Source organism: Acanthochromis polyacanthus, chromosome 7 (genome assembly GCF_021347895.1).
Source record: "Acanthochromis polyacanthus isolate Apoly-LR-REF ecotype Palm Island chromosome 7, KAUST_Apoly_ChrSc, whole genome shotgun sequence".
In the NCBI taxonomy this organism is placed as follows: domain Eukaryota; kingdom Metazoa; phylum Chordata; class Actinopteri; family Pomacentridae; genus Acanthochromis; species Acanthochromis polyacanthus.
Genome location: NC_067119.1, coordinates 14,338,084 through 14,360,384, shown reverse-complemented (window position 1 = coordinate 14,360,384; position 22,301 = coordinate 14,338,084). Strand labels below are relative to the sequence as shown.

The 22,301-nt window shown below is 40.6% G+C and overlaps 2 protein-coding genes and 1 long non-coding RNA gene across 3 annotated transcripts; all 3 read right to left on the bottom strand.

Annotated features, from left to right (window-relative positions):
- Positions 1-236: 236 nt before the first annotated feature.
- pheta1 (PH domain containing endocytic trafficking adaptor 1) lies at positions 237-5,006 on the bottom strand. The gene is made up of 3 exons (XM_022192290.2): positions 4,661-5,006; positions 4,139-4,250; positions 237-3,317 (listed from the first exon to the last, which is right to left on the bottom strand). The coding sequence occupies exon 3, from the start codon at positions 3,275-3,277 to the stop codon at positions 2,399-2,401; it is 879 nt and encodes a 292-aa protein (XP_022047982.1). The 5' UTR covers positions 3,278-3,317; positions 4,139-4,250; positions 4,661-5,006; the 3' UTR covers positions 237-2,398.
- A 1,716-nt stretch (positions 5,007-6,722) lies between these two features.
- Positions 6,723-19,321, bottom strand: prr16 (proline rich 16). Its single transcript, XM_022192291.2, has 3 exons — positions 18,417-19,321; positions 13,819-14,908; positions 6,723-8,467 (listed from the first exon to the last, which is right to left on the bottom strand). The coding sequence occupies exons 1-2, from the start codon at positions 18,549-18,551 to the stop codon at positions 14,039-14,041; spliced, it is 1,005 nt and encodes a 334-aa protein (XP_022047983.1). The 5' UTR covers positions 18,552-19,321; the 3' UTR covers positions 6,723-8,467; positions 13,819-14,038.
- A 1,401-nt stretch (positions 19,322-20,722) lies between these two features.
- LOC127534908 (uncharacterized) lies at positions 20,723-22,301 on the bottom strand. The gene is made up of 3 exons (XR_007943500.1): positions 21,968-22,301; positions 21,131-21,239; positions 20,723-20,971 (listed from the first exon to the last, which is right to left on the bottom strand). It is a non-coding gene; the product is annotated as an uncharacterized LOC127534908 (long non-coding RNA).

The following is a 22,301-nucleotide window of genomic DNA, read 5'->3' as shown; positions in this document are numbered from 1 at the left end:
ACCTGTCCCACCAGGTGTGAGGCGCTGATAGCCCTGAAGTCAAACGTCCACAGTGTAAAATTGTTGCACAGTGACACCTGGTGAGAAACAGGCTGCAGAGCACCAGGAAAGAGTGCATGAATTCAGAGCTACTCTCAGAAAAACCACAATGTAAAACGAAAATATGATGCCCTAACAACCCATCAGACTGACTAAAAGCTCCCCGCAGCGCAAAAAAGACCAGAAATATCACACAATAAGACATGAACATTGTTTATTGAACGGTTTACAGCAAAACATTTTTTCAGAGTACCATAATAGGACAATGTATTAAATATTACTGGTTATTCAATGTAATACTTACTCTACAGCATTGAAAAATGTTATTAGAATGATAGAAATTCATTGAAAAAATCTCATTGTGCTTCTTCCCTTGGCACTCTTGAAAAACAGATTGGTATTATTCTCATTTACGTGGTTAATTTGACATGTTCACATATTCATTTAGTTTGTAATTACAGTAACACATCTAGAGCTGGAAATGCACCAGCTGTAATTTTAGGTAATCTGTGTCAAAAGGATAGTGTTTCAATATTGGCATTTTCAAAAACAAAATACAGAACTCACACTGTAGCACTCATTCCCACGGTGTCGTTTCAGGACAAGCCAAGAGTGTAACAGTAATGATAGCGCTGTGCACCGATGCAGACTGAAGTAACTGAGCCATTGTCAAAAAGTGATTGCACCAAGATGAGCCTTTGGCAAGAAAGAAAAGAAAGAAAAAAAAATGCTGTACAGTTGGAAAAGAGGATGAGTCAGTCCCTCCCATCGATGTAGTCACATGGAAATGTTTGCTAGTGCATTAACCGAGTTATAAAGATAACATAAGGCACATATAAAACAAAAATGTAAACAGCTCTATGATTGGATATAGAAATTCAGTATGAGCAACAATTTTTAAAGGCCCACTGTGAGGACTGTTAGTGTTAATTTCCAACATGGAATAGTAAATATATATAAACCAAGAGGTTAGATGTTCACATACAGTGCGGGCCGACAACATTTACACTCATTTAGTAACCTTAAGGCTAATCAGTTGTAACAAACAAGGGATGATTTGATTGTATAAAGTGAAATGATCGCGTCAAGTTCTGCAAGTTCAAGAACAAACTTTCTTCCTTTATTAAATACAAACGTCGACAGAGAACTAAGTGACAAGCTCTCTTATGACACAGCATCATCTGGCCGCTGGCTAACAAGGGCTAAAAATAAAGGGTGTGTTGCTCTGAGCCAGACAGCCAGCTCTCGCCACGGTCCCCGGTGACTGTCGAGAGGATGCTCTGACATTAGCAACCACAAGGACTCCCGGGTGAGCGATGCCCCAGTGGGAAACTGGAGGAGAATCTGGACTAGTTTGTTCTTATTACCAGGGTATCCTCACTTCGCTTCAAGTCACAGCATTAAAGCAATCGAAGAGTTCAGGAGGTTTGAAGTTGTAGGAAATGTCATGGATTTGTATCTTGAAAGCTGCTAATTGCTCTGATGTCCATGTTAGCAAACAGTTTCTTTGCTCGTTCTTTAATTTCCTTGGTTCAGAAAAGCACTAAGCAGTTTCCTCACTACACACAGATAGCACCAAATAGGAACTTTAACCATTGAGCTGCAGCACTGTGTGTCAGCTTCACCATTGTATGTTGTGGTTATTGTGTTATAACAATGGGATCTACATGGATTTGTCTATTTTTGTGGCCGTCAAGAAACAGAAACCATCTCAGGCTTTTCCTTTCCATTAGAAACACAATTAACTGTAGGGATGGTCGCAGTTACTTATTGTTTACTGTATTGTCCAGGTGCTTGACCAAGTAATTTTCATGTACAACTTAAGAAAATATTATAGTTCCAAGGTCCTTGGAACTTAAATGGCCACAAAGCAATTGCACAAGTACATTTAGATATATAGGAGCTAGAAGGGAGGAGGACACTTGAACACTGACAATATAGTAGCATATTTTTTCTGAATTGTACCGACTGAGACCACTCAAAGCCAAGGTCACTGGCATGTTAGACAAACTGATTATTTTTAATAGATGAGTACCATTTTAAACATTGTATTCTCATCATTTTTATTGTCCCTGGCAATAAAATGTCCTCGTGTGGAAAAGAGCACATGCTGTATTTCCTGGATTGTAGAAAGGATAGTGTTAACGGTTAAGACAGATTGTTTCCCCTGTGCCAGACAAGATTTGGAATCAATCTAAAATTTATAGCTGTCGTTTTTCTAACGGCAATACGACCATAATTTGCAATTAAGACCCTGTTTTCTCGCCTTTCTGTTGGGCTCAGAAGGGTTTAACAGTGTAGAATGATCAGGAAGGAATGGAATAAGTGTGGAATAAAAAGATTATCCACCTCTGTCAGTTCACTGGCTCTGCAGCCACTGCACCCTCAGTTCCTCCACCTCTCTGCCGTACCAGTCATGGAGTTTGGAGAAGCAGCCGGTGCCTGGAGAGACGGGGCTTTCCAGAGATGCTCCTCTTCTCCTGGGGGGCACCGGTGGAGCTCTAACTCCATCAGCCCCAGAGTCTGCACAGCCTTCCCAGGCCACGCAAGACGAGGCCCCCTCCACAAAGCCGTTAGCCAAGGCAGCAGGTGGTTTACTCCATGCAACCCCATTCTCCTTGGAACACCCAGAGATGAGCTGCACCTCGTCCTGGAAGCTCCTCTGGCCAGATAACGGGCCTGACATGGGAGGAGCACTAGATGATGATGATGACATGGAGGATGAAGAGGATGAAGAGGATGATGCTCCAGACCTGGACCGTGCTACATGGTTTCGCCTGGAGGACTTAGGCCTGGCCTGCGGGCCTCCAACTCCAGCCCCAACAAAGCTGCCTCCTGCAGCCTCCTGGATCTCCTCCAGCTGCCTCTCCAGCTCCTTCACCACCAGCCTCATGTAGTCAAAGCTGGCCCTCGACAACGCTTTCACCCACGACTCCATGGCTGCTTGGTTCTCTGCGGCCATCTTGTACACCCGTGCTTTGGCACAATCAAACTTGATGGCAAAGGCGAACTCCTCGGCTGACTCGCAGAGCTCCACAGTGCATCCTTCAAGAACAATCACACCGATGGGCTCTCTGCTGTCGCGCTCCTCAAAGTAGAAAAGCATGTTTCCCTTCAGGACGAACCAGCGGCGGTGATAAGCTGTGTTGCGCTCACCCTTCTTGAACAGGAAGCCCGTCTTATCTGGCGGTGAGTCACAGGTGGCGTAGTGCGCCACGCTACGTTCGTTCAGCTTCATCCTCTCCCTCCTCCTTTTCCGCAGCAGATTCTTTATTTACCTAAAGAATATTGTAAAGACAAAGGTCACGTCCGAAGTTGGATTAGTCTAAACTCGAGGATGCCACAAGAGCCTGCAGCTTTTCCTTCCTGCAAGTCGCTGCACAGGCAGATTTGATTATTAGTTGCTGCCTCAGCTTTAAAGTTGTGCTAATCTGCGTTTGCTGAAAGAAAAAACCTGCAGCGTCTCTCAATGCCACATTATTCTACACTTAAGGATCTGAAAAGTTTAATGGTCAGTAAGCAAACAGACTGAGCACTGTTAGAAAGAGGTCAGAATACAGCATCGGGTATTAAAAAGTAAGAGACTGACTCAGTGTTGTACTTGTGGGCTCTTTAGAGGGCAGATGCTTGCCAAATGGACTTCAGTCGGCATGCTCTGGTCTCCTTCCCACTGACCCATCCTGTCACTGCAAACACTGTTCTTCTACTTTTATTCTAACTCCCACAATACAGGTGTTTATATACAATGTCAAACTTAGTGCTGAGAAAGCACAACTATAGTATTAAACACATTAAGTACTGCATAGACTTGATCCATTAAAGTTCAAGATCAATTTATAAGTCTAACTTATACGAGAAGAAGGAATTGTTGGGTTACAGGCCGTGTGATCACATGTTCAGCTGTAAAGTAGGACTCAGACCTTCCCTCTGTGTAAACAACTACTAACCCAATTTTACAGTTAAGGAAAAAAGTAAGGCTGGATCCCGGTGTAACTTCATCTGTCACTTTATGTAGTATAACTTTTTTGTATCTATACCTACAATCTGACTGGACAAAGCTGTTAATAAAACACATATTTCAAAATATGTTTCTACTTACGTGTTTATCTCATATCCAGCAGACATCCACCTCTGTCCTCCATCACATCTGGACCAAGTCTCCACCTCCTTCTTCTTCTTCGTGTGACTTTTTCTGTCCCCTCAGATGAAGACTAAAAAAGGCAAATGTTATATTACAGTCTCATTTTAAATGCATGGGAAGGACAGAGGAAGTGGCGGCTAACATGTTACAGATTAGCTAGTTTTTTCCACCTCTGCCAGCTAATCGTGTCTGCACGAGTGATTCAGTTTCCAGCGAGCTGTTTGGTCACAAGCTTTTGACACATCAGCACTTTGCCGGAATTCATCCTGGGCCTGCAGTAACTGTTTCAGACTCACGACCACAAAACAGAGGCTCAAAAACACGCCTGTCTCTGCCAACTTAGCTTCATGTATCCAGCCACTTTGGTAGACACAAAAATGCGTCTACATTGTGGGCTCAGATCAAGCTAGCAGTCAGAGCTAAACTCACCCGATTCGACATTATTTTACTTTTTATTTGAGAGTGTCGTTTGTTTATTACCTGTACATTAAGGCGTTTCCTTCTTCTGTCAGTCTTTTCGCTGTTTATTTCATTTTTCTCTCTTCCTCCCTTCTTTCTTTCTTTCGTCCCCTGTCACGTGATCAACCGGGAGTAGTGCGCGTGTTGGAGTGTACACAGCCACTTTAACCGGGCGGAGTTTTCCTTTTAACTCAATGCCGCCCCTGTGAGGTGTGCTGTACAGATATGCGGTATTTTAAAATATGCGCACCCCGGCTTTGCCCTTGTAGAGGTGGCTGCTGTCTGCAGCTACACCTGATGAATTGCACCAGCTTTCATGAATCTGAAACCGGCTTTTGGCCTCTCGAAGGTAAATGAGGTCCAGATTTGATGAATTTAAATAAAACTCTATTAGAGGTCCTCAAAAAGACTGCAACTACCATTTTATGTGCAATAACTGATACCTCTTCCTCTTGTATAGTCTTCTACATGGCATTTAAAAAAACATCTATATATAATGTTCTCTGTCATTTTTGCACCGTGTTTTTTTATTATCATTATTAGGGTCCGAGCACCGACGGTGCCGAAGGACCCCATTGAAAGCCTAGGGTTTCTTTTTCTTATTCTTCACTCTTTTTCCGTCTTTTCAAACTCTACTTTGGTGGCCTAAACATACCCCACAAAGCGTCAAACTTTGCATGCACATCAGGACTGGCGAAAAAATGATATCTCATGGGAGTTGTGCACATGTGGCAAAATGGCTCCATAGCGCCCCCTGTAAAATTGAAAAAGTGGTCATTAGGCCAACTGCCACAACGTTGTATCTACAGCCACAATATTTGGGGGGTATATGCAGCACATCAGTCTATGATCAGGACATATGAAAATGGTGTTTTGCTCAGGGACACTTCAACAAGAGCTCTTCATGATAAGGATTGAACCGGCAACCCTCGGGTTGCAAGACGGCCCCTCAAGACGGCCACAGAAGACCACATTCTGGGTTGCTGTGATTTCTGATCATCAATAACTAATAAAAAATACTGTATTTCTAAAATATGCTGCATTTCTGACAATGCTATATGGGGGAATGAACAACCTTAGCAGAGTCTTGCACTCTATGAGTGCTTTTCTTGTTACTGTATCGATATACAAACAATATTTAAAGGTTGTAGCTGCTGTTGATTTCATTAATCTCCACTAACGATCATGTTTTATAAGATGACCCAATGAAGATGATCTTCAGAGTAACTAACGGTAGCTGTTATATAAATTGAAAGCAGAGACACTCGAGTAAAGGTCCCAGTAGTTAAGTCTGTGGTCTACTGGGTCATTACCCATTCATACATTTAAACAATTCTATTGGAATTATATTAGTAAAACATTCATTATATTACTAATATAAGCCCCTACGGTCCAGTTTATTCTGCTTAGACAAAATGGTACAACAAAAGCACCCTAGATTTAAAGGCATTTTGTCTTTAGCACTGACTTGCTACTCATTGACATATGCTACAAACAGCTGCACAGCACAACCTCTGTCCTCCTCAGAGTTTGTGTACCTCACTGGAGGGCACCAAGGCAGTGAGTTAAGAATGTACTTTTCTTATGCACATTTTCTTAGCATATTTTTCCGGTTCATAGGTTTGAACTTATGATGCTCCAGTCTCAAGACGACCTCTCTGTCCCTGCGGCCACAACTGCCCTGTCCTTCATTTTATTGAGCTGAGCTGCTGGCTGCAGCCAGTGTTATAGCGTGTATGACCATGACAAACCACCATGAATTCATTAGAATATCTTCTGGAGACAGTTGATGGCCTTTAGCACCGCCGGCCTGCTATCTCGTTCCACTAATCTTCAATTAACTGATGCAGCTGCTGATGCCAATGAATGCATTTTTCTTTTTCAAACAGCTTTTTGGTAACTTTGATTAAGTGCGGTGCTCTTGCAGTCCGTTTAATTTCCTCTATTTGACACCCAGTTCATCGAGTCTTGGCATTAGGAAAGATTAATCTGCAACCAGTGCAGTTTAGAATAGAGAGTACGGACATAAAATCAACACTGAAGTTATTGTTCAGTTTAAAGTACTCACACAGATACACACACGTTAAGTGCAAAGTGTTTACTTCTCACAAGTTATTTCCCAACAGTTTGTGGACACACAACAAAGCATCACTGACAGCTTTTTGAGACATTCCACTCATTTTTAAAACTGTTATTATTATTATTGATCCAAAGTCTGGTTGTGAATTCAGTCTAGGTGAAGTTGTGTTGTTCACCAGCAAACATTTCGGAACCCTTTAGAGGCTAGAATGGCCTATGAATATGTGTTTGCTTATTTATAGTAATATTCTTATTTTTTTATTCATTATATTTTGATTTTGTCCTTCTCTGGTTTCGACAAGTGCTATATAAGTAATTGTTTTTAGTATTATTTTATTACCAGTGGCTCATTGGTCAAAGCAACATGAAACTTTATCAGGTTTACAGTGACTGTAGGATTAACCTGTTGGACATCATATGAGGAAATGAGAGAGAATTACTTCTTAACTCTATATTATGGAGAGCAGAGCACCCTGCATGTTGGATCCACCAACAGACAGCCTCTCCACAGAAATGCATAGAAAAACACAGTGATGGCAGGACAAAGTGAAGAGTCAGTCATGCATTCATTTAGCCCCATGCCACCTGTCTGATAAAGCACAACTAGGTATTTGGTTTATGCCACTTTTCTTCACCACCTAACATTTTCTTTCTCACAATGCAGCCCGTGCTGTATATTTTCCTGTCGTGGTAATGCTGAAGTTTTTTCATCCATACAAACACTATCCTGTATATATAAATAACTCATCCTGCTCTGCCCTGCTGAAAGACATGTACCTCGAGGGAATGTCAGCTTTCGTCAAAATACCTCTCAGTCATCCAACACAATATCAAAAATATCATCTCTTTAAATGTTAAAGTCTCTGTAGAAAAATGCCTGAAATATATTGATATCAAACATGTATATTCGTATACAAAGAAAATTTGATGCAAATTATTACTTCTTCAATAATCCTTAAAGCTGTAACTTTATGCCACACTTTACTGAATCTCTGTATGTTGTTGTGGAGAAATAAAAAGGACATAGCTTGCATGGCACCAGTTGAGCAAACAGATTTTGATGTACAATGAATATAATGTCTGGACACAAATCAGTGGCCACATCATCATTCATTTGAAAACATTAGTTTCTCCAAAAATACACTGTGATTGTGCACATGGCACATATTGTTTTCTCCTTATCTACAGTCCAACAGAGCAGCATTTTTGCTCACAGGCGGACCTGTTGGGCTCTCCAGATACAATTACAATTCTAAAAAGGCAAATTCCATCGGTTGAGTGGAGCTATTGATTTCCATCTGAGTATGCACAGAGTGAAAGTCTGCGTAGACATCTATCAAACACTGGCTGACATCAGTTCACTCTCGTCTTGTACCTCTTCATCTAAACTCACCTCTGTCGTTTCGATGATAGAGAGTCAGCAGTATTCAAATCTTTAACTTAACCATTTATATGAACAAAAAAAAATCACTTCCATAACTACTAATTCATCTGTGTGCGCTCACATACAGAGCCCGCTCTTCCCGTTTGCACTATTTGACAGTAACGTTGCCCAGCACAGCTCTGCCTGAAGGTTGTTTAGTGCTCAAAAGTCAAAGTGTGAATTTGTCTCCTGTCATTTGAGAGCCATTAACACTGCATGTAGAGAAGGTTGATGCTTGGCCCCAGAATCGGCTCCTCCCTCCCTGATCAGCCAGGGTCGAACGGCGTATGAAGCGAGCATCTCTTCCACTTGTATCTCAATGGGCCCTGCAGAGGAAACAGAGGAAATGCATTAGTGTGAATATCTGACTGCACTGAGGAGAGCCACTTGGTAGAGCACCAACAATTGCTTTTCATAGAGCAGAGTGAAAATATACCAAGGTATCATTGCCCAGACACAAGCATCCAGCAACACATACACAACTCATTAAAGTTAACAAGACTGAACCATCTTGCATTTTCCTCTGCAGATTAAAAAGCCTCCCAAATACAATTGTTAAACCTTGTGTCACTCTTTAAACAGCTTTCACTTTTTCACTGTTTCTTTGGCACGTCTGGAGAGGTTCAGTGAGCAGAGGACCTCATCTGGGCCACAGTGGCTCTTACAAATCTGATCCAGTTCTTGAGATATTGTTTACCTTCCCAGAGTAAGGTGCAGCTGATGCCTCTAACTTTTAACAATCTCCAAGAGAGCATGAAATCCTCAGATTAAGCTTGCTTCACCACCAAAGCTTTCCTAGTTGCACTGAGCCATCTCATGCCCTCTGACTATTTCTTCCACACATGGCTGCATGTACCCATGAGTGTCTTTTTGTACTCTCATACAAATTTAAACACATGCGCATGTATCTCTTTAACATTAAAATATATGCATGTGAGTGTGCGCACACATTTTGACAACACACACGCACACATGCCCACTCACTTTCCCACATCATGACTTTGTCTGAGTCACTGATAAAGAAGCACCAAGACGAGCCAGTATTCATGGTTAATGTGCACCAGATTTACTTCTGAATGCTCTGATGTTTGGCAATGTAGGTCATGTCTATTTTGTATTCTAATGAACTTTGCATTCGGTATCTCCAATACAAATGCGACGCCTCTGGCACATAACACCAAAATTATTTGGTTTTCATTTTGTTTAATGCCTCCCTCACAACGTTGTCATTTCCGATGATCATAATAAAATGTAATCGATTGAGGAAAACAAAAGTCAAAGTAAATGGTGCATGGAGAATGGGGATGAGCAAACAGACAACTGTGTCTCTTGACAGACTATCACCACCAACAATCAGGCAGAGAAACAACAGCTAATTAATATTCACTGGCAAAATGTGTGTCTCACTCTGACACATTTATTGAGTTCTATTGCACGTTGTGCACTTGCCAGGTTAGAAAACGAGATGAAGACAATACAGTCAGTGGAAGTACTATAAGCACACATATGATTATTGTATTATAATAAACAGATCATAGTAACAGGTTTACATTTAGAAATGCAGCCATTCAGATCTAAGAGATTTTGAATGCATCATAGAGGTTTACTCATGGACCTAATGAAATGACATGAGCAGGACGTGGGGTTGAACTCTAAAACACATGAGCTATAAATGGAGGAGCTACTGCACGTAATAATTTATTACTGGATTCATAACCACCATGATTACATAGTTTCATCGCTAGAAGGTCACTTTTAACGCAAAGGTAAGGAGTGAAAGATACGGAGGTTGCTGCTGCTTTGAGTAGAAAAAAAATCTGTGAAGTATTTGATTAAAACATACAAATGGAAATGCTGCCCAAGGTGCTTGCTGTACAAAGTGCGATATGTTTTAATAATAGCTAACTCACCCACATGTATATAGAGATGCATGTGCACAAAGAGATTGTTATGCATACAGATGCTGCTGAGTGGGAGTGAAGCATCATCCAAGGGGAAAGGAAGAAAGAAAATGAAGAAATAGTGAGAGGGAGACGGGCAGGGAGGGAGGGAGGGAAGGAGGGAAGGAGGGAGGGAGAGAGGGAGAGAGAGGGAGAGAGGTGGGCCATGAACTAGAACTGTGAGCTGTAGGGAGTAGGTCAGTGCAGTTGAGTCAGTCCTGACTCACAATGGAGGCGGTGAAGATCCACCTCCTCCCTCCCCATTACAACTTCATCCTCAAGCCTGAAGCATTGAGCGCAGATAGCCTTTATAAAAACTCCTACACCTATGGTCAGAGGAGCAGTGGTTTCAGTGTTACAGGAACAATCTGATAATAACTCGCAGATGTTTTATAGGTGGAGTATTTCTGCAGAAAGAGTCACTGCGTTTTTCTCCCCATCCTCCTTCCAAGCCACTTCCTTTCAGTGCCAGGGCTGTGTACTAACACAGCATTTTTTTTTAACTGTGCATACACAACGGACAACAAGTGGACTGTGATTAGATGTTTGTTGAATTTAAAAAATGTGTGTTGGATTAGAATTGCAAACTTCACCTTTAACTATGACTAACAAATCCAAACATTTTTTTTAACAGTAAGAATTGGTCAGACAAATGTCCAAACTGTTTCTACCACTTCACAACGGCATCTTTCCCTCACTTTGACCTTTCATATGTATGAGTAAAGGTATGAACTACTGTTGAAATGTAACAATATCTATTCTGAATCAGTACCAAACCCTCCTTTTTAGGTGCAGTGCACTGAAGTACAGTCTACTAAAAGGGAGCAGCAGCCTGTTGTAGGATTTGTAATCTTCCTAATTTGAAACAACGTATTGTTTATGCAAGGTTCATGTATATCTGCTTGTTCTTAGACAATAGGCTATTCATTATTTCTGAACTCTAGCTTCTTTTGAGAAACTAAAGCAATGTTTTGCAGCAAAATATATTGTATTTCCTTAAGTAAATCATGGAAAAACCTCTTGTTTGATGCTGAAACTCAGGTACCAGTATCAAAGCATTTCAAACAATATCCACCTCTAGCAAACACTCCACTAAAGTAGTAAAATTCACGTTTGTGCGTTAGAAAAGTGAAATATAGATATCCACTGTAATAACTCAGAGACTGCACAAACATCAACATTTGTTGTCAAAGCTTTTCAAACTGCGTCTCATCTCTGAGTTGTAGTCTGTACACATCCGCAAGTTTTTTTTAGCTTTAGTATTGTGGTAAGAGGTTAATTAAATCCAATAAATTTAATCTTAGTCACAAATTTTAACTCAATAGAAAAGAAGACTACTTTTGATTAAAAACTTCAATAAAAAGTCAGAAATACTCCAGTTGAAAAGAGGATACTGATGTGCCTAAAAAGGGGGGGATTATGGATTTAATTTATTTTTTACAATTTTCAAACACTGCGCAAAGCCTCAATCTGATGGTCAAAAAAGAGGAGTACACAGAGGGAAAGAAAAGAAGCACAAAATGCCTTTGCTTTTTCAAAGTGTTTTCCTTTATCATACAATGCCAAGTCCACTGTGTCGATTTCCTCGGTTCGATGAATAGTACATTAGCGAGTAAGGCAGTGCTACAGTAGCATAAGCTCTTATGAGCTGCATCTATTGATGATGCTGGCTGCACTCCATTCTGTTTTGTTCAGCTCAACTCTCTCTCCCTCTCTGTCTCTTTCTCTCTCTCTCTGTGTGTGTGTGTATGCTGCTGCTAGACTCATTAGAACCCATTAATACAAGGTAAATACAGTGAATGTTCAGAACTGGGAGCAATTATAAAGGGGACAAACATGCATCCACATATGCTCCTACATGGCAGCACAACACAACGCAGCCAAAACAGAACCACTCTCCACTGCATCCATCAGTGTCGGCCTTTCACCATCTCTCTCCATCATAAATTCTCGCTTTTGCCTGTTTCTCTCTTTCATTCTGTCCCTCACTTTCCCTCCCTCTTCACCCCTCCACATTCTCACTCTTTCTCGTTTTTCTCATGGCTGAATATCCGCTGATCCCTAATCCAGATGCTGATTTTAGATTGTAGGGCCAGCGAGGTCGTGCATTGGATTAAGTCATCAGTGTGTGTGTTATTTCATACCCTGATTCTTTCAGCCCTTAACCATGAAGCATCCCACCACCACAACCCTTGACGCAAACATATCAATAATATACATATTAAGCGTGCTATTTATATAACATCCACACAGAACTGCCCCTCCTTTCCGACATCTTTACCTTTCTGTTCTTTTTCCTTCTTTCCTTACTTACTTTCTCTGCTTGTTAGCTTGCTCTACCCCTCTGTGTTTATCATAAAAAATATGTGCAGCAGCAGTTCAGAGCTTTGTCAAGGCTAATGTTGGTACAAAGGCTGTCTGAGGCAGTGCTGTTATCTCCCGTAGTCTAATCCAGCTAATTAAGGGCATTGCTGGGAGGAAGGTGCTACTATTCTCATCTAACTCCAGGATATGCTGTCTCTCCAAGTCTGCCAAGCTGAAATGTGGTTTTAGACACACCTATGCAAATATGAAGATGTGTACACAGACACTCAAACAGTTTCAGATCCTTTGACATTTGATTTGAAAGCAATTTCTTATGTATTTAAAATATCCGCACACATAGCTCACACACACACACACACACACACACAGAGCAAACGCAGGCTTTATTAAATTTGCTTCTTAATAGCAGCTAATAAAATGGAGACTACCAACTGCTCATATAGACTGAGACAGTATGATATTACTGCTGATTTACATTCCCTTAAGGAAATAAAGTTCAGCATTTTTTCCCTTCCTGATTCTCTCTACTTAAGAGCAGAACTGATTAGATTACTGTCCTTGTAGTCTCATAGATATCACAGCTGGTGGTATAGATATCACAGAGGGTGGAGGAGTGTGGTTGTCCACACAAATGAGAGTTGTATTGCTAAACATAATTTATTAGAAAACGAAATACGAGACTTTTCAATTAGACTGTGCTGTAAAGACATTCGTTAACACAAATCAAAATGGCAGTTGTGTCATCTAACACTTCTCTCTCTCTCTCCCCAGCCCACCACCACTCTTTTTCTCATTTTCCATCCCTTCTTTTACTCCTACAGTCCGTCACACCGAGAAAATGGAACTTGGAAGGTGATGAAGGAAGAGGTAGTCTGAACTCATCTATCTGTCAACCCTAATTGTTTATCTGAGCAGGTATAGATACCACTACTGTCTGTAATTGTTCCGATGTATTTGTGCATCCTCAAACTACCTTTATGAATAGCAACTTGTTTATATAGGTGTTAGTGTATTGGGAAATCTTTAGGGGTTTGGAGGAAGTCTGAGGAAAGCAGGTTTACTTGTTTCAACCAGAAGGACATGAATTAATCAGAGTTCCTCTCTGTAACAACTTCTTGAGTTTGAGCCTTGTTAGTACCAAGAGCTTCCAGGAAGACACAGATACAATTAAATTTTAGCTTTGTCAGCTATTCTTCAGCAATTCTTCGTGAAGTCACTGTATATTTAGTTAGTGGTCTTCGCCTGCAAACATCTCACTGCACATATTCACCTATGCCCACAAACACACACACACAAATAAACTTGCAAACAGACAGACTCACACATGTGCATCAGTGCACACATGCAATTGCTCTTTTTCTTCCTCCCATTCTCTCCCTGACAAACACACTCAGACATGCATAAACACTCACCGCTTCTTCCTGATTTCTCTGTGTATGTTTCAGCGCCCATGGCGATGCCTTTCTCTCTATTCCACTCTCTTCATCCATCCTTTTGTTTCCTAATTCCAAATCTTTCCCCTCTCTGTTTGGATAATCCAAAGTTCAGCTGGAGTAGAAAGCGCTCATAAAGTAGAAAACACTATGAATGATTCAAGAATGTTTAAGTTAGACAGAACGAGGGGATTCGGTGTCAAACCGTGGTAGTGGTTGATTTGCGTAGGATTGTTTTCTGGGGTTTGAGGGAAGATGTGTGAGGAGGCACACAAGGCGGAGGACTGTTTGTTGTCGGCGGGAAACTGTGGCTGACCGAAAGCCCGCCGTTTTCCAACATCAGCTCGTGAGAAAGCACGTGGGGAGGAGGTGGGGAGGAGGAAGAGCAGCAATGCACTGGGCTGAGCCTCAAATCATTCAGCTCAGCCTGCAGGTGTAGTTCTGTGTCGTCTACATCATACTGGAGGTCACAGTCTGGGCAGTAGCCATGATACTGGACCTTTTCACTGAAACGGACACGTTCCCTCTCACGAGGCTCCCTGCCAGGGGCCTTGGGGCATTTGTTCTTTTCATGGCGGAGAAGTGGCATGGGCCTGGGCAATGTAGGAACAAGACCTGACTCAGGGATTCCGCTGTCATTAGAAATGAAGCACGGCGTGGAGGAGAATAAATCCCTGCTTGGTTTCAATGGGAAAACCCCACCATTCCTTAACAGAGACCCGTTAGCCTTGGATATATTCCCTGATAATACTAATGTCGGATGAGGCAGATTCTTAATGTTGTGATCCTCGGCTCTCAGTGGGGTAAGTCTTGGAGGTGGTAGGGGTGGGTGTGGTTTCTTGAGTACAGTCAGGACTGCTGAAGGGTTGAAAGGGACTGGGGTGAGGGGCACAGGTGTTTTGAACAAGCAGTCATCAGGGAAGAGCTTCATTTTCTCCAGGCTGGAAGCAGTGGTGGTGGTGGTGGTAGAGCTTGAGCTGGAGTTGAGTGTGTCCGTCTTAGAGCTGTCTGTAAGCCCGTCCTCCTCCAGTTGTAGGTCACAAGTCAGGGTGTCAATGTCATGAACAACCTGGTGACAAGAAGAGGAAAGAGTCACTGTGACAGCTGAAGTCAAGAATAATAAAAAAAAGTGACAATGTGGCATGAGTGAAGAAAATATCGCTGACAACAATCTTAGCTAGAAAAACTTGCAAATCTGAAAAGAATGATGATCTAGATAGGAGCCTGAAGCGCAAGAAAGTAAAGATTAAAAGTCTGTTCTTGTGAGGAGCTGATGGTTTTATGTCTCCAAGTTCTTAATTAGTCAATTACTTTCAAATTAAATTTAAAGAAGACACACTTTGATTCAAGATTTATGGGATTATAGATTGATTATGACATCAAAGCCACAACCGGACTGAAGAGAAAATAAATATCACTACAATTTATTGGAACAGCCATGAGCCTGCCAGATTTAACTGATACATGACAACAATCTCATGCACTAGTAGATCCAGAGAAGTGAAAATAGCAAACATATCCTGTAATGCATGACAAAAAACAAACTATCATTTATAATATAAAACCAATGTTCTGGAAGAGTGAAAGAGGACACAAGATGAAGGCAAAGGGATATAACAAAAACAAAAGGGTATTCGGAAGAAAAATTAATAGACTGCTGGTCCTTTATGAGGCAAAATCGGCATAAAAAATAAATACTTAAATTACTGAATGAATTCATCATTTTGAAATGTAAGATCATTTATAAATACAATACAGTGCAGGGATTGCTATAAAGAGGACACAATAAACAACAGAAGATGGCTGGAATGAAGTAGTGTGGTAGAAATTAATTCAAGATACTGCCAGATCACATGTATATAGAAGATATTCAGATCCGAAGACATTTGCTTTGTCCTCCAAAAAGAAATTTGCTTTCACAGCCTGCAGGAGAATTGTTGCAGCAGATAAAAACTTGTTTTTTGGCAGCAAGTAATACTAGAGATACATATCAAACATGCATATAATACATACTGTCGAGACATGCATAGAGACCAAAACATGTGTAACAACAGATGTTTTTCAGGAAATTATTAATTTCCACCAATTGACCAATCACTATGTATCATTCTAAGGCTAACTAATGGCTGACTAGACAACTAATGAGTGACATACTGTGCTATACTTCCACACGTTAGCTCCTGTCCAAACAATGGATCACATGTCTACAGAAAGCAAACGTGCACATTTTGCACATCCATGGACAAAGCTAAACTCCCATACATTTATGTCTGCAGTGCTCTGCCAATACCTGTAGGCCGGATGGGTTTAAATCACATTTACACATAGCAAACACTGGCCAAAGAACCATTAGCATGGGGGATTAAATTTAATAGTGGTGCTAAACTCTGCTGGAACAAATAACTGATATTCAGTTAAATAATGCCCATGTTCTTCAGCCATTTTCAGTAGCCTGTCCAAAAATATTCCCTTTGGAGAAGACAAGCTTCCTGGTTCTCTTCCCTTTGGTTGAGTAGTTATAGCTTTGATGCCCAGAACTGAAGTAGTGTTGGACATTTTATTAATAGTTGCCTGACTGCTGTGGATCCAGCACTCAGCCAGTCTAAGGAAAGTCTAATAAAAGTTGAGCTGAGCATGGCTAAGTTCAAAGCACTGTAGATGAAACACTGTTGAAATAACCACGGAGAGAACCTCACCAGAAAGGAAAGTTAATATATGTTTCCCTTTACAAAGCAATGACAAGTGCTCACGTTGTTTGAATTCCAGATGCTCACCTCAGAGTACCCAGTACATTCACCTACTTTAAAACACGATTGCTATCATCAACACTGGCTTGGAAAGAGACTAAGAGAGAAAGTGATGAGGAGAGAAAGGAGAGAGAGCGACTGAGTGGGAGAGATAAAGCGAAAGATAGAAGACTAGGACAGAGAAGGCAGTGGAGCTAAACTCTCCGTGCAGCCTTTAAATGGATAATTTGTTGGGACACACACAAGAGGTAATACCAGTATCCCAGTGTGCAGCCCCTGCTGTAGGCCAGGCAGCTCGAGCGGCTGTGCCAAGCATCTGGGCAGGGTCCCTCCTCAGAGCCAGGCTCGGCTCCAGCCCTGTCTGTGAGTTATAACAGATAACTGCATTTCAAATGGATTATACCCCAAACACTGGCTTTGATAGTAACACCCCCTCGAGGTATGTGTTTAGTGTGTGCAGTGTCAGAATAACTGATTCTCTACACAATTTCCTGCAAGCAAAAAAAGAAAGAAAGAAAGAGGGAAAGAAAGAAATAAAAAGTGCACATCACAAAAAAATCACAATAGACAGATTACAATGCCTCCTTGTCCTCATTTATCTTTGGCCCCTGCTGTGAGACATTGTAAAGCGCTGAAGAACACAAAAGAAGTCTAATTCAGCTCAAGTTGCAAAAAAAAAAAAAAAAAAACGAAAAGAAGGAGAGTATGGGGAGCAGAGAGGCAGAAGGAGACAGATGCTGTGTCGACTAGCCATCCATAATGCAGGAACCAGAGGCTGTACGCAATAAGGTTTTATTAGAATGACAGCTTGACATGTTAAAGTGAGAGGTTTGACATGGCAATGCTGGATGCCTGCTGTGTGGCCAGCAGAGGAATGTAAACGTAAAAGCAGGTAAGTCTGCAGGATATTTTAACTGAGCTGGCAGCATGGGATTCAGTAATGGGCATTAGAGGGAATACTGATTCGAAGCAAGCATTGTAATATGAATGAAATGAAAGAAAAGGTCTCTGAAATTATGTCACTGCTAGGTATTACTGCCTCTATGAGAACAGCTTGCTGTGAATGGAAAAAAAAACATTGAATATCATCTTATAATCCCTGAATCCTACAGGGACCTCCCCGACTCACGTTCAGCACCTCTGTCTCTGCATTTCTGAGATTTAAAAAAGGCCAATCAGACAGCTTTTCAGAGTTCTGATCTTTAACAAGGACTAGAGAGAAGAGAAAGAACGCAGGCGACGAGAGATAAAGAAGGAACAAAGATGAGTTGCTGCGATATACAGACATGTGGTGAAGACATGAAGATAAAGACACCACGAGAGACCTGAAAGAGAGATGACAAAAGAAAAAGAAAGGACTACTTCTCTTGTTATTTGGCAGGAGATAATTCGGAGCAAACAATAGTCAGCATTAAGATGATGAAACGCAATGCAAAAGCGCCTTCCTGGTTGAACCAACTTGGCCATTAAATATTAATTGTGATTAAAATGTTCTCACTTTCATCAAAGCTTGTGAGTCAGGGGGGCAAAGACGGTGTTCTGTCACTTCACACTGGGCATCCTCCTCTGCCACATGTCTTTCATGTTGGAGATAATGATCACATACATCTTATACATTAGTGGGCAGGAGGGGGAGGAGCACAATCTGAGTGTGTGTCAGTGAGTGTGTAATCTTTTCCAGGCCCCAGTGAGGTGGATGTCAGCCTCCCATCTCCTCTCAAGACAGGGATGCTTAGAAAGAGCATCCTCTCCCAAGGGGGAGCCTGTAGGAACAACATAACACATGGGAGGTGATTTTCCCTGCTTTGAATTTTTCTTTTTTTTTTTTACCTCTTTGAGCTCTTTGGCTACATCCTTGAGGTCTCCCAGGATGGTTTCCAGATTCTCCACGATTGTCTTGATCTCCTTTTTCACTTGTACTTTGGAGACTACTCCTTCAGCGTCTGCATTTGGTGTCCCTGACATTCTTCAGTTTATGGCAACAATCTAGTTCGCGAAGGATCTAGTGTCAAATCCTTTGGTCGCTGCCACGCTGCCACTTTGCCAACGCATTCTTAAAAAAAATAAAAAATAATATTTAGTCCTCCGCTGCCTCCACTTTTGCTCCTACATCACCAGGACGGAGCGAAGCGGCGTCGGGCAGCATTCTATATCTACCACCAGGCATGCGCAATAGAGCAGAACGCGAAAAAATAACGGTTATGTCAAAATATTGTCTCATAGTGTCTGAGAAACGGCAGGTCGGTGCACCTTTATGTCCAACGACAGCGGAGAATGACGTGCCACGAATATCCCTCACGTCGACAGAGCGCTAAATTCAACATTTTTTGCGAGAAATGCGCTAAAAACAAACAAACAAAAAACGTGTTAGCAACGGCAGATGCAGAGAAGAACTGAGAGAAGACGAAGAAGAAACAGGCAGCTATCCAAATACCGCCGGTCGTTATTGTAACGGTCCATAATCCTCAGGCATCGACAAAATGGTAATATACTCCTCCTCGTTCCGCAAATACACGCTTCTGGTGGTGATAAGCTCCGGAAAGCCGCCAGCTAACGACACTCCAGAGGCACTTTCCTCCGAAAAACAGCCCATCAGTTTCATCGTGTCTCCATCGCAGCGTCCTCCGAGAGTCTGAACAGCCAACGTCCAGGCGCAGATGATGCTCTCTCTCTCTCTCTCTCTCTCTCTCTCTCTACACGACCCACACTTTGTTTTCTTACGTGCGTGCGTATATATATATATATATATATATATATATATATATATATGGCATGCCGTTTAGGAAATTATATATATAATGAAACTTGATATATATATAATGAAACTCGATATATATATAATGAAACTTGATATATATATAATGAAAATTGATATATATATAATGAAACTTGATATATATATATAATGAAACTTGATATATATATAATGAAACTTGATATATATATATATAATGAAAGTTGATATATATATAATGAAAGTTGATATATATATATAATGAAAGTCGATATATATATAATGAAACTTGATATATATATAATGAAAATTGATATATATATAATGAAAGTTGATATATATATATATAATGAAAATTGATATATATATAATGAAAGTTGATATATATATATAATGAAAGTTGATATATATATAATGAAACTTGATATATATATAATGAAAGTCGGAATATAGAATGTTCAGATTTTCATTCCATCTATTCAAAGTTTCATTCCATATATTCAGACTTTTTCCTACTGAGCCCTGGAAGGACATGGCAAACAAAAACAGGAACCTTATTGGACATTTGCTCTTCAGATGAGCTCTTCTGTGATTATCTATCTGTCTTCATGGTTGTCACAGGGAACGGCGACTACGTTTGAGAAAACAGGTAATTTTTAGAGATGTTTTGATTCTGAACACTGAACGTGTTAGCATTAGCTTAGCTACTTAGCTTCGACTACATTTGCATCCCTACATAGCTTAAAGGTTAAACACATGCACCATATGTTGATGATAATGATAATATCTATGTTTATCTTTATAGCTGGTCTTAAGGCTAATTACGAGGCAGAGGTCAGCTGCTGCCTGGACACATCCATGATCACGCCACTGGTGGGACACAATTGTACTGGATTTCAGCTGAAGGCTGCTGTTCTGTCCAAACTGAGACATTTTTATTGTGACATACCCTCCACTGTTGTTAGCTTTTGATTCAATAATTTTTTTTGAGATGAGGAAATCACTATTGCATGTTTCTAGTTAAATACCCTACTTTTATGATATATCACTACAGCGTGCACTTTTTATATTTTCCATCAATTTCACCCAAAAGTTGAATAACTACTTGTGAGCAGTGTATGTAGACACATAATAGAAGCACATTTCAATAATATGTCTGCTGCAGTAGTGCAGTTTATCTACCTAGATTGGTGTAACAGTAAAAAAAACAACAATATATGCTACTGATGTTTCTGACTAAAATCTGCTTGAAAAGCACAACTGCTTATCTGTCAAAATGTGTGTAACAAAAGTGTGCACTGAACACTGAATAAAGTCTCTGTAGATTATAGACAAAATTTGCATCTCTCATCACAAATTTCTGTTCATTCATCCAAAGTGCATGAGTAAAATACAAAACAGGTGAAGTACTAAAAAAGATTTATTTTCTAGAAAAGCCAATAGTCAACAATGCAGTTTAATTCTGGGACAGTTGCTCCAGCACCGACACCATGCGTCCCATCAGTGCAACCAAGGTTTTCATTCATCTTCTGGATGTTCTGGAGCATGGCAGAGGTCACGTCTTGGTGTCTTCCGATCTGTTCCAAGAACCGTTCCTCTGACCTCTCCAGATACTGCAGAGGATCCACAGCAGCTTCCTGGTTCCCTTTTCCTGCATAAAAGCACCAAAAAGTACGAGTTGTCAGTAATTATTTTCTATTTTCATAAACACAGTTAACTTAAAGTAAATGTTCTATTTTGTGATTTTAGGATGGGTCAAAAGATAACATACTGATCATGTTGATGTCTGCATAGTCTAAACAGATCTTACTTGATTTGGTCTGTAGAGAGGAGGACAGCGTGGAGGAGCTGCAAGACGGAACCAGTAAGCTGCAGACTAGTGCTCCTGGTAACTGGACCTCATCATCCAAGGCCGACAACTAAATAAAATGAACAAGACATGCTGTTGATAGCATCTGTAATACAAATGATTTTATCCATTAACTGATTTATTGCTTTGTCCATACAATGTTAGAAAGTCTTACAAATAATACCTGTAATAATTTCCAACAGTGATAAATGCCTTGTTTTATTTTACAACAAAAAACACCAAAAGCATCTGTGTATAAGAAATCAGTGCATTGGATTTCCACATCTGCAAAGCTAGAAAATCACACATCAGAATTTCACCTTGAAATTATGAAAATAGCTGCAGATTACCAGTACTCTTTACTTCATTGTGTTAACTTGATCATTTCAATCAGTTTTTTAGACTTGTATTACTGATACGAAACATAATCAACACATAAATTAAAATGTGTTCGCAAAGAGTTCACTGGTTCTTCAAGGGAAATTTCAATGATAACCATATAGTTCAGTAATATGATTAATGGGTCATTGTGTAACAGCGTGGGAGGTTCTGAATACAGGTCTTGGACTGAAATATTGCTGCTGCTTTCCTCCGGTTTTATAAGGAGTTGTTTCATAGCTTGTTAGCTTACCAGCGGCTAACTGGCTGGCAAACAATAGTTGAACGCCAACCTCTAATCACTGATCCGGTGTCCGGACCGCGTTAGCTGGCGGAACGTTCATAATACTGATGTGGGACTGTTGTAGCTAGCGTATTCATAGTAGGATAACAGCAGGATGTTGGAGAAATAAAACTTACCATTATCAGGATCGCTGGTCTGCATGGCAGACTCTTAGCGCATCGCACTGCTTGAATGTCTGTGTGTTTCAGGCCGATTTTAAAATAAAACTCAATAAAATTCTCGTCCGGGTGAGTGTCCTTCGTTGTCGCTTCGCCATACGGACATGTCCCTTCCGGGGCTCGGTAGGAAAAAAAGATTTGATATATATATAATGAAAGTTGATATATATATATAATGAAAGTCGATATATATATAATGAAACTTGATATATATATAATGAAAGTTGATATATATATATAATGAAACTTGATATATATATAATGAAAGTTGATATATATATAGTGAAAGTCG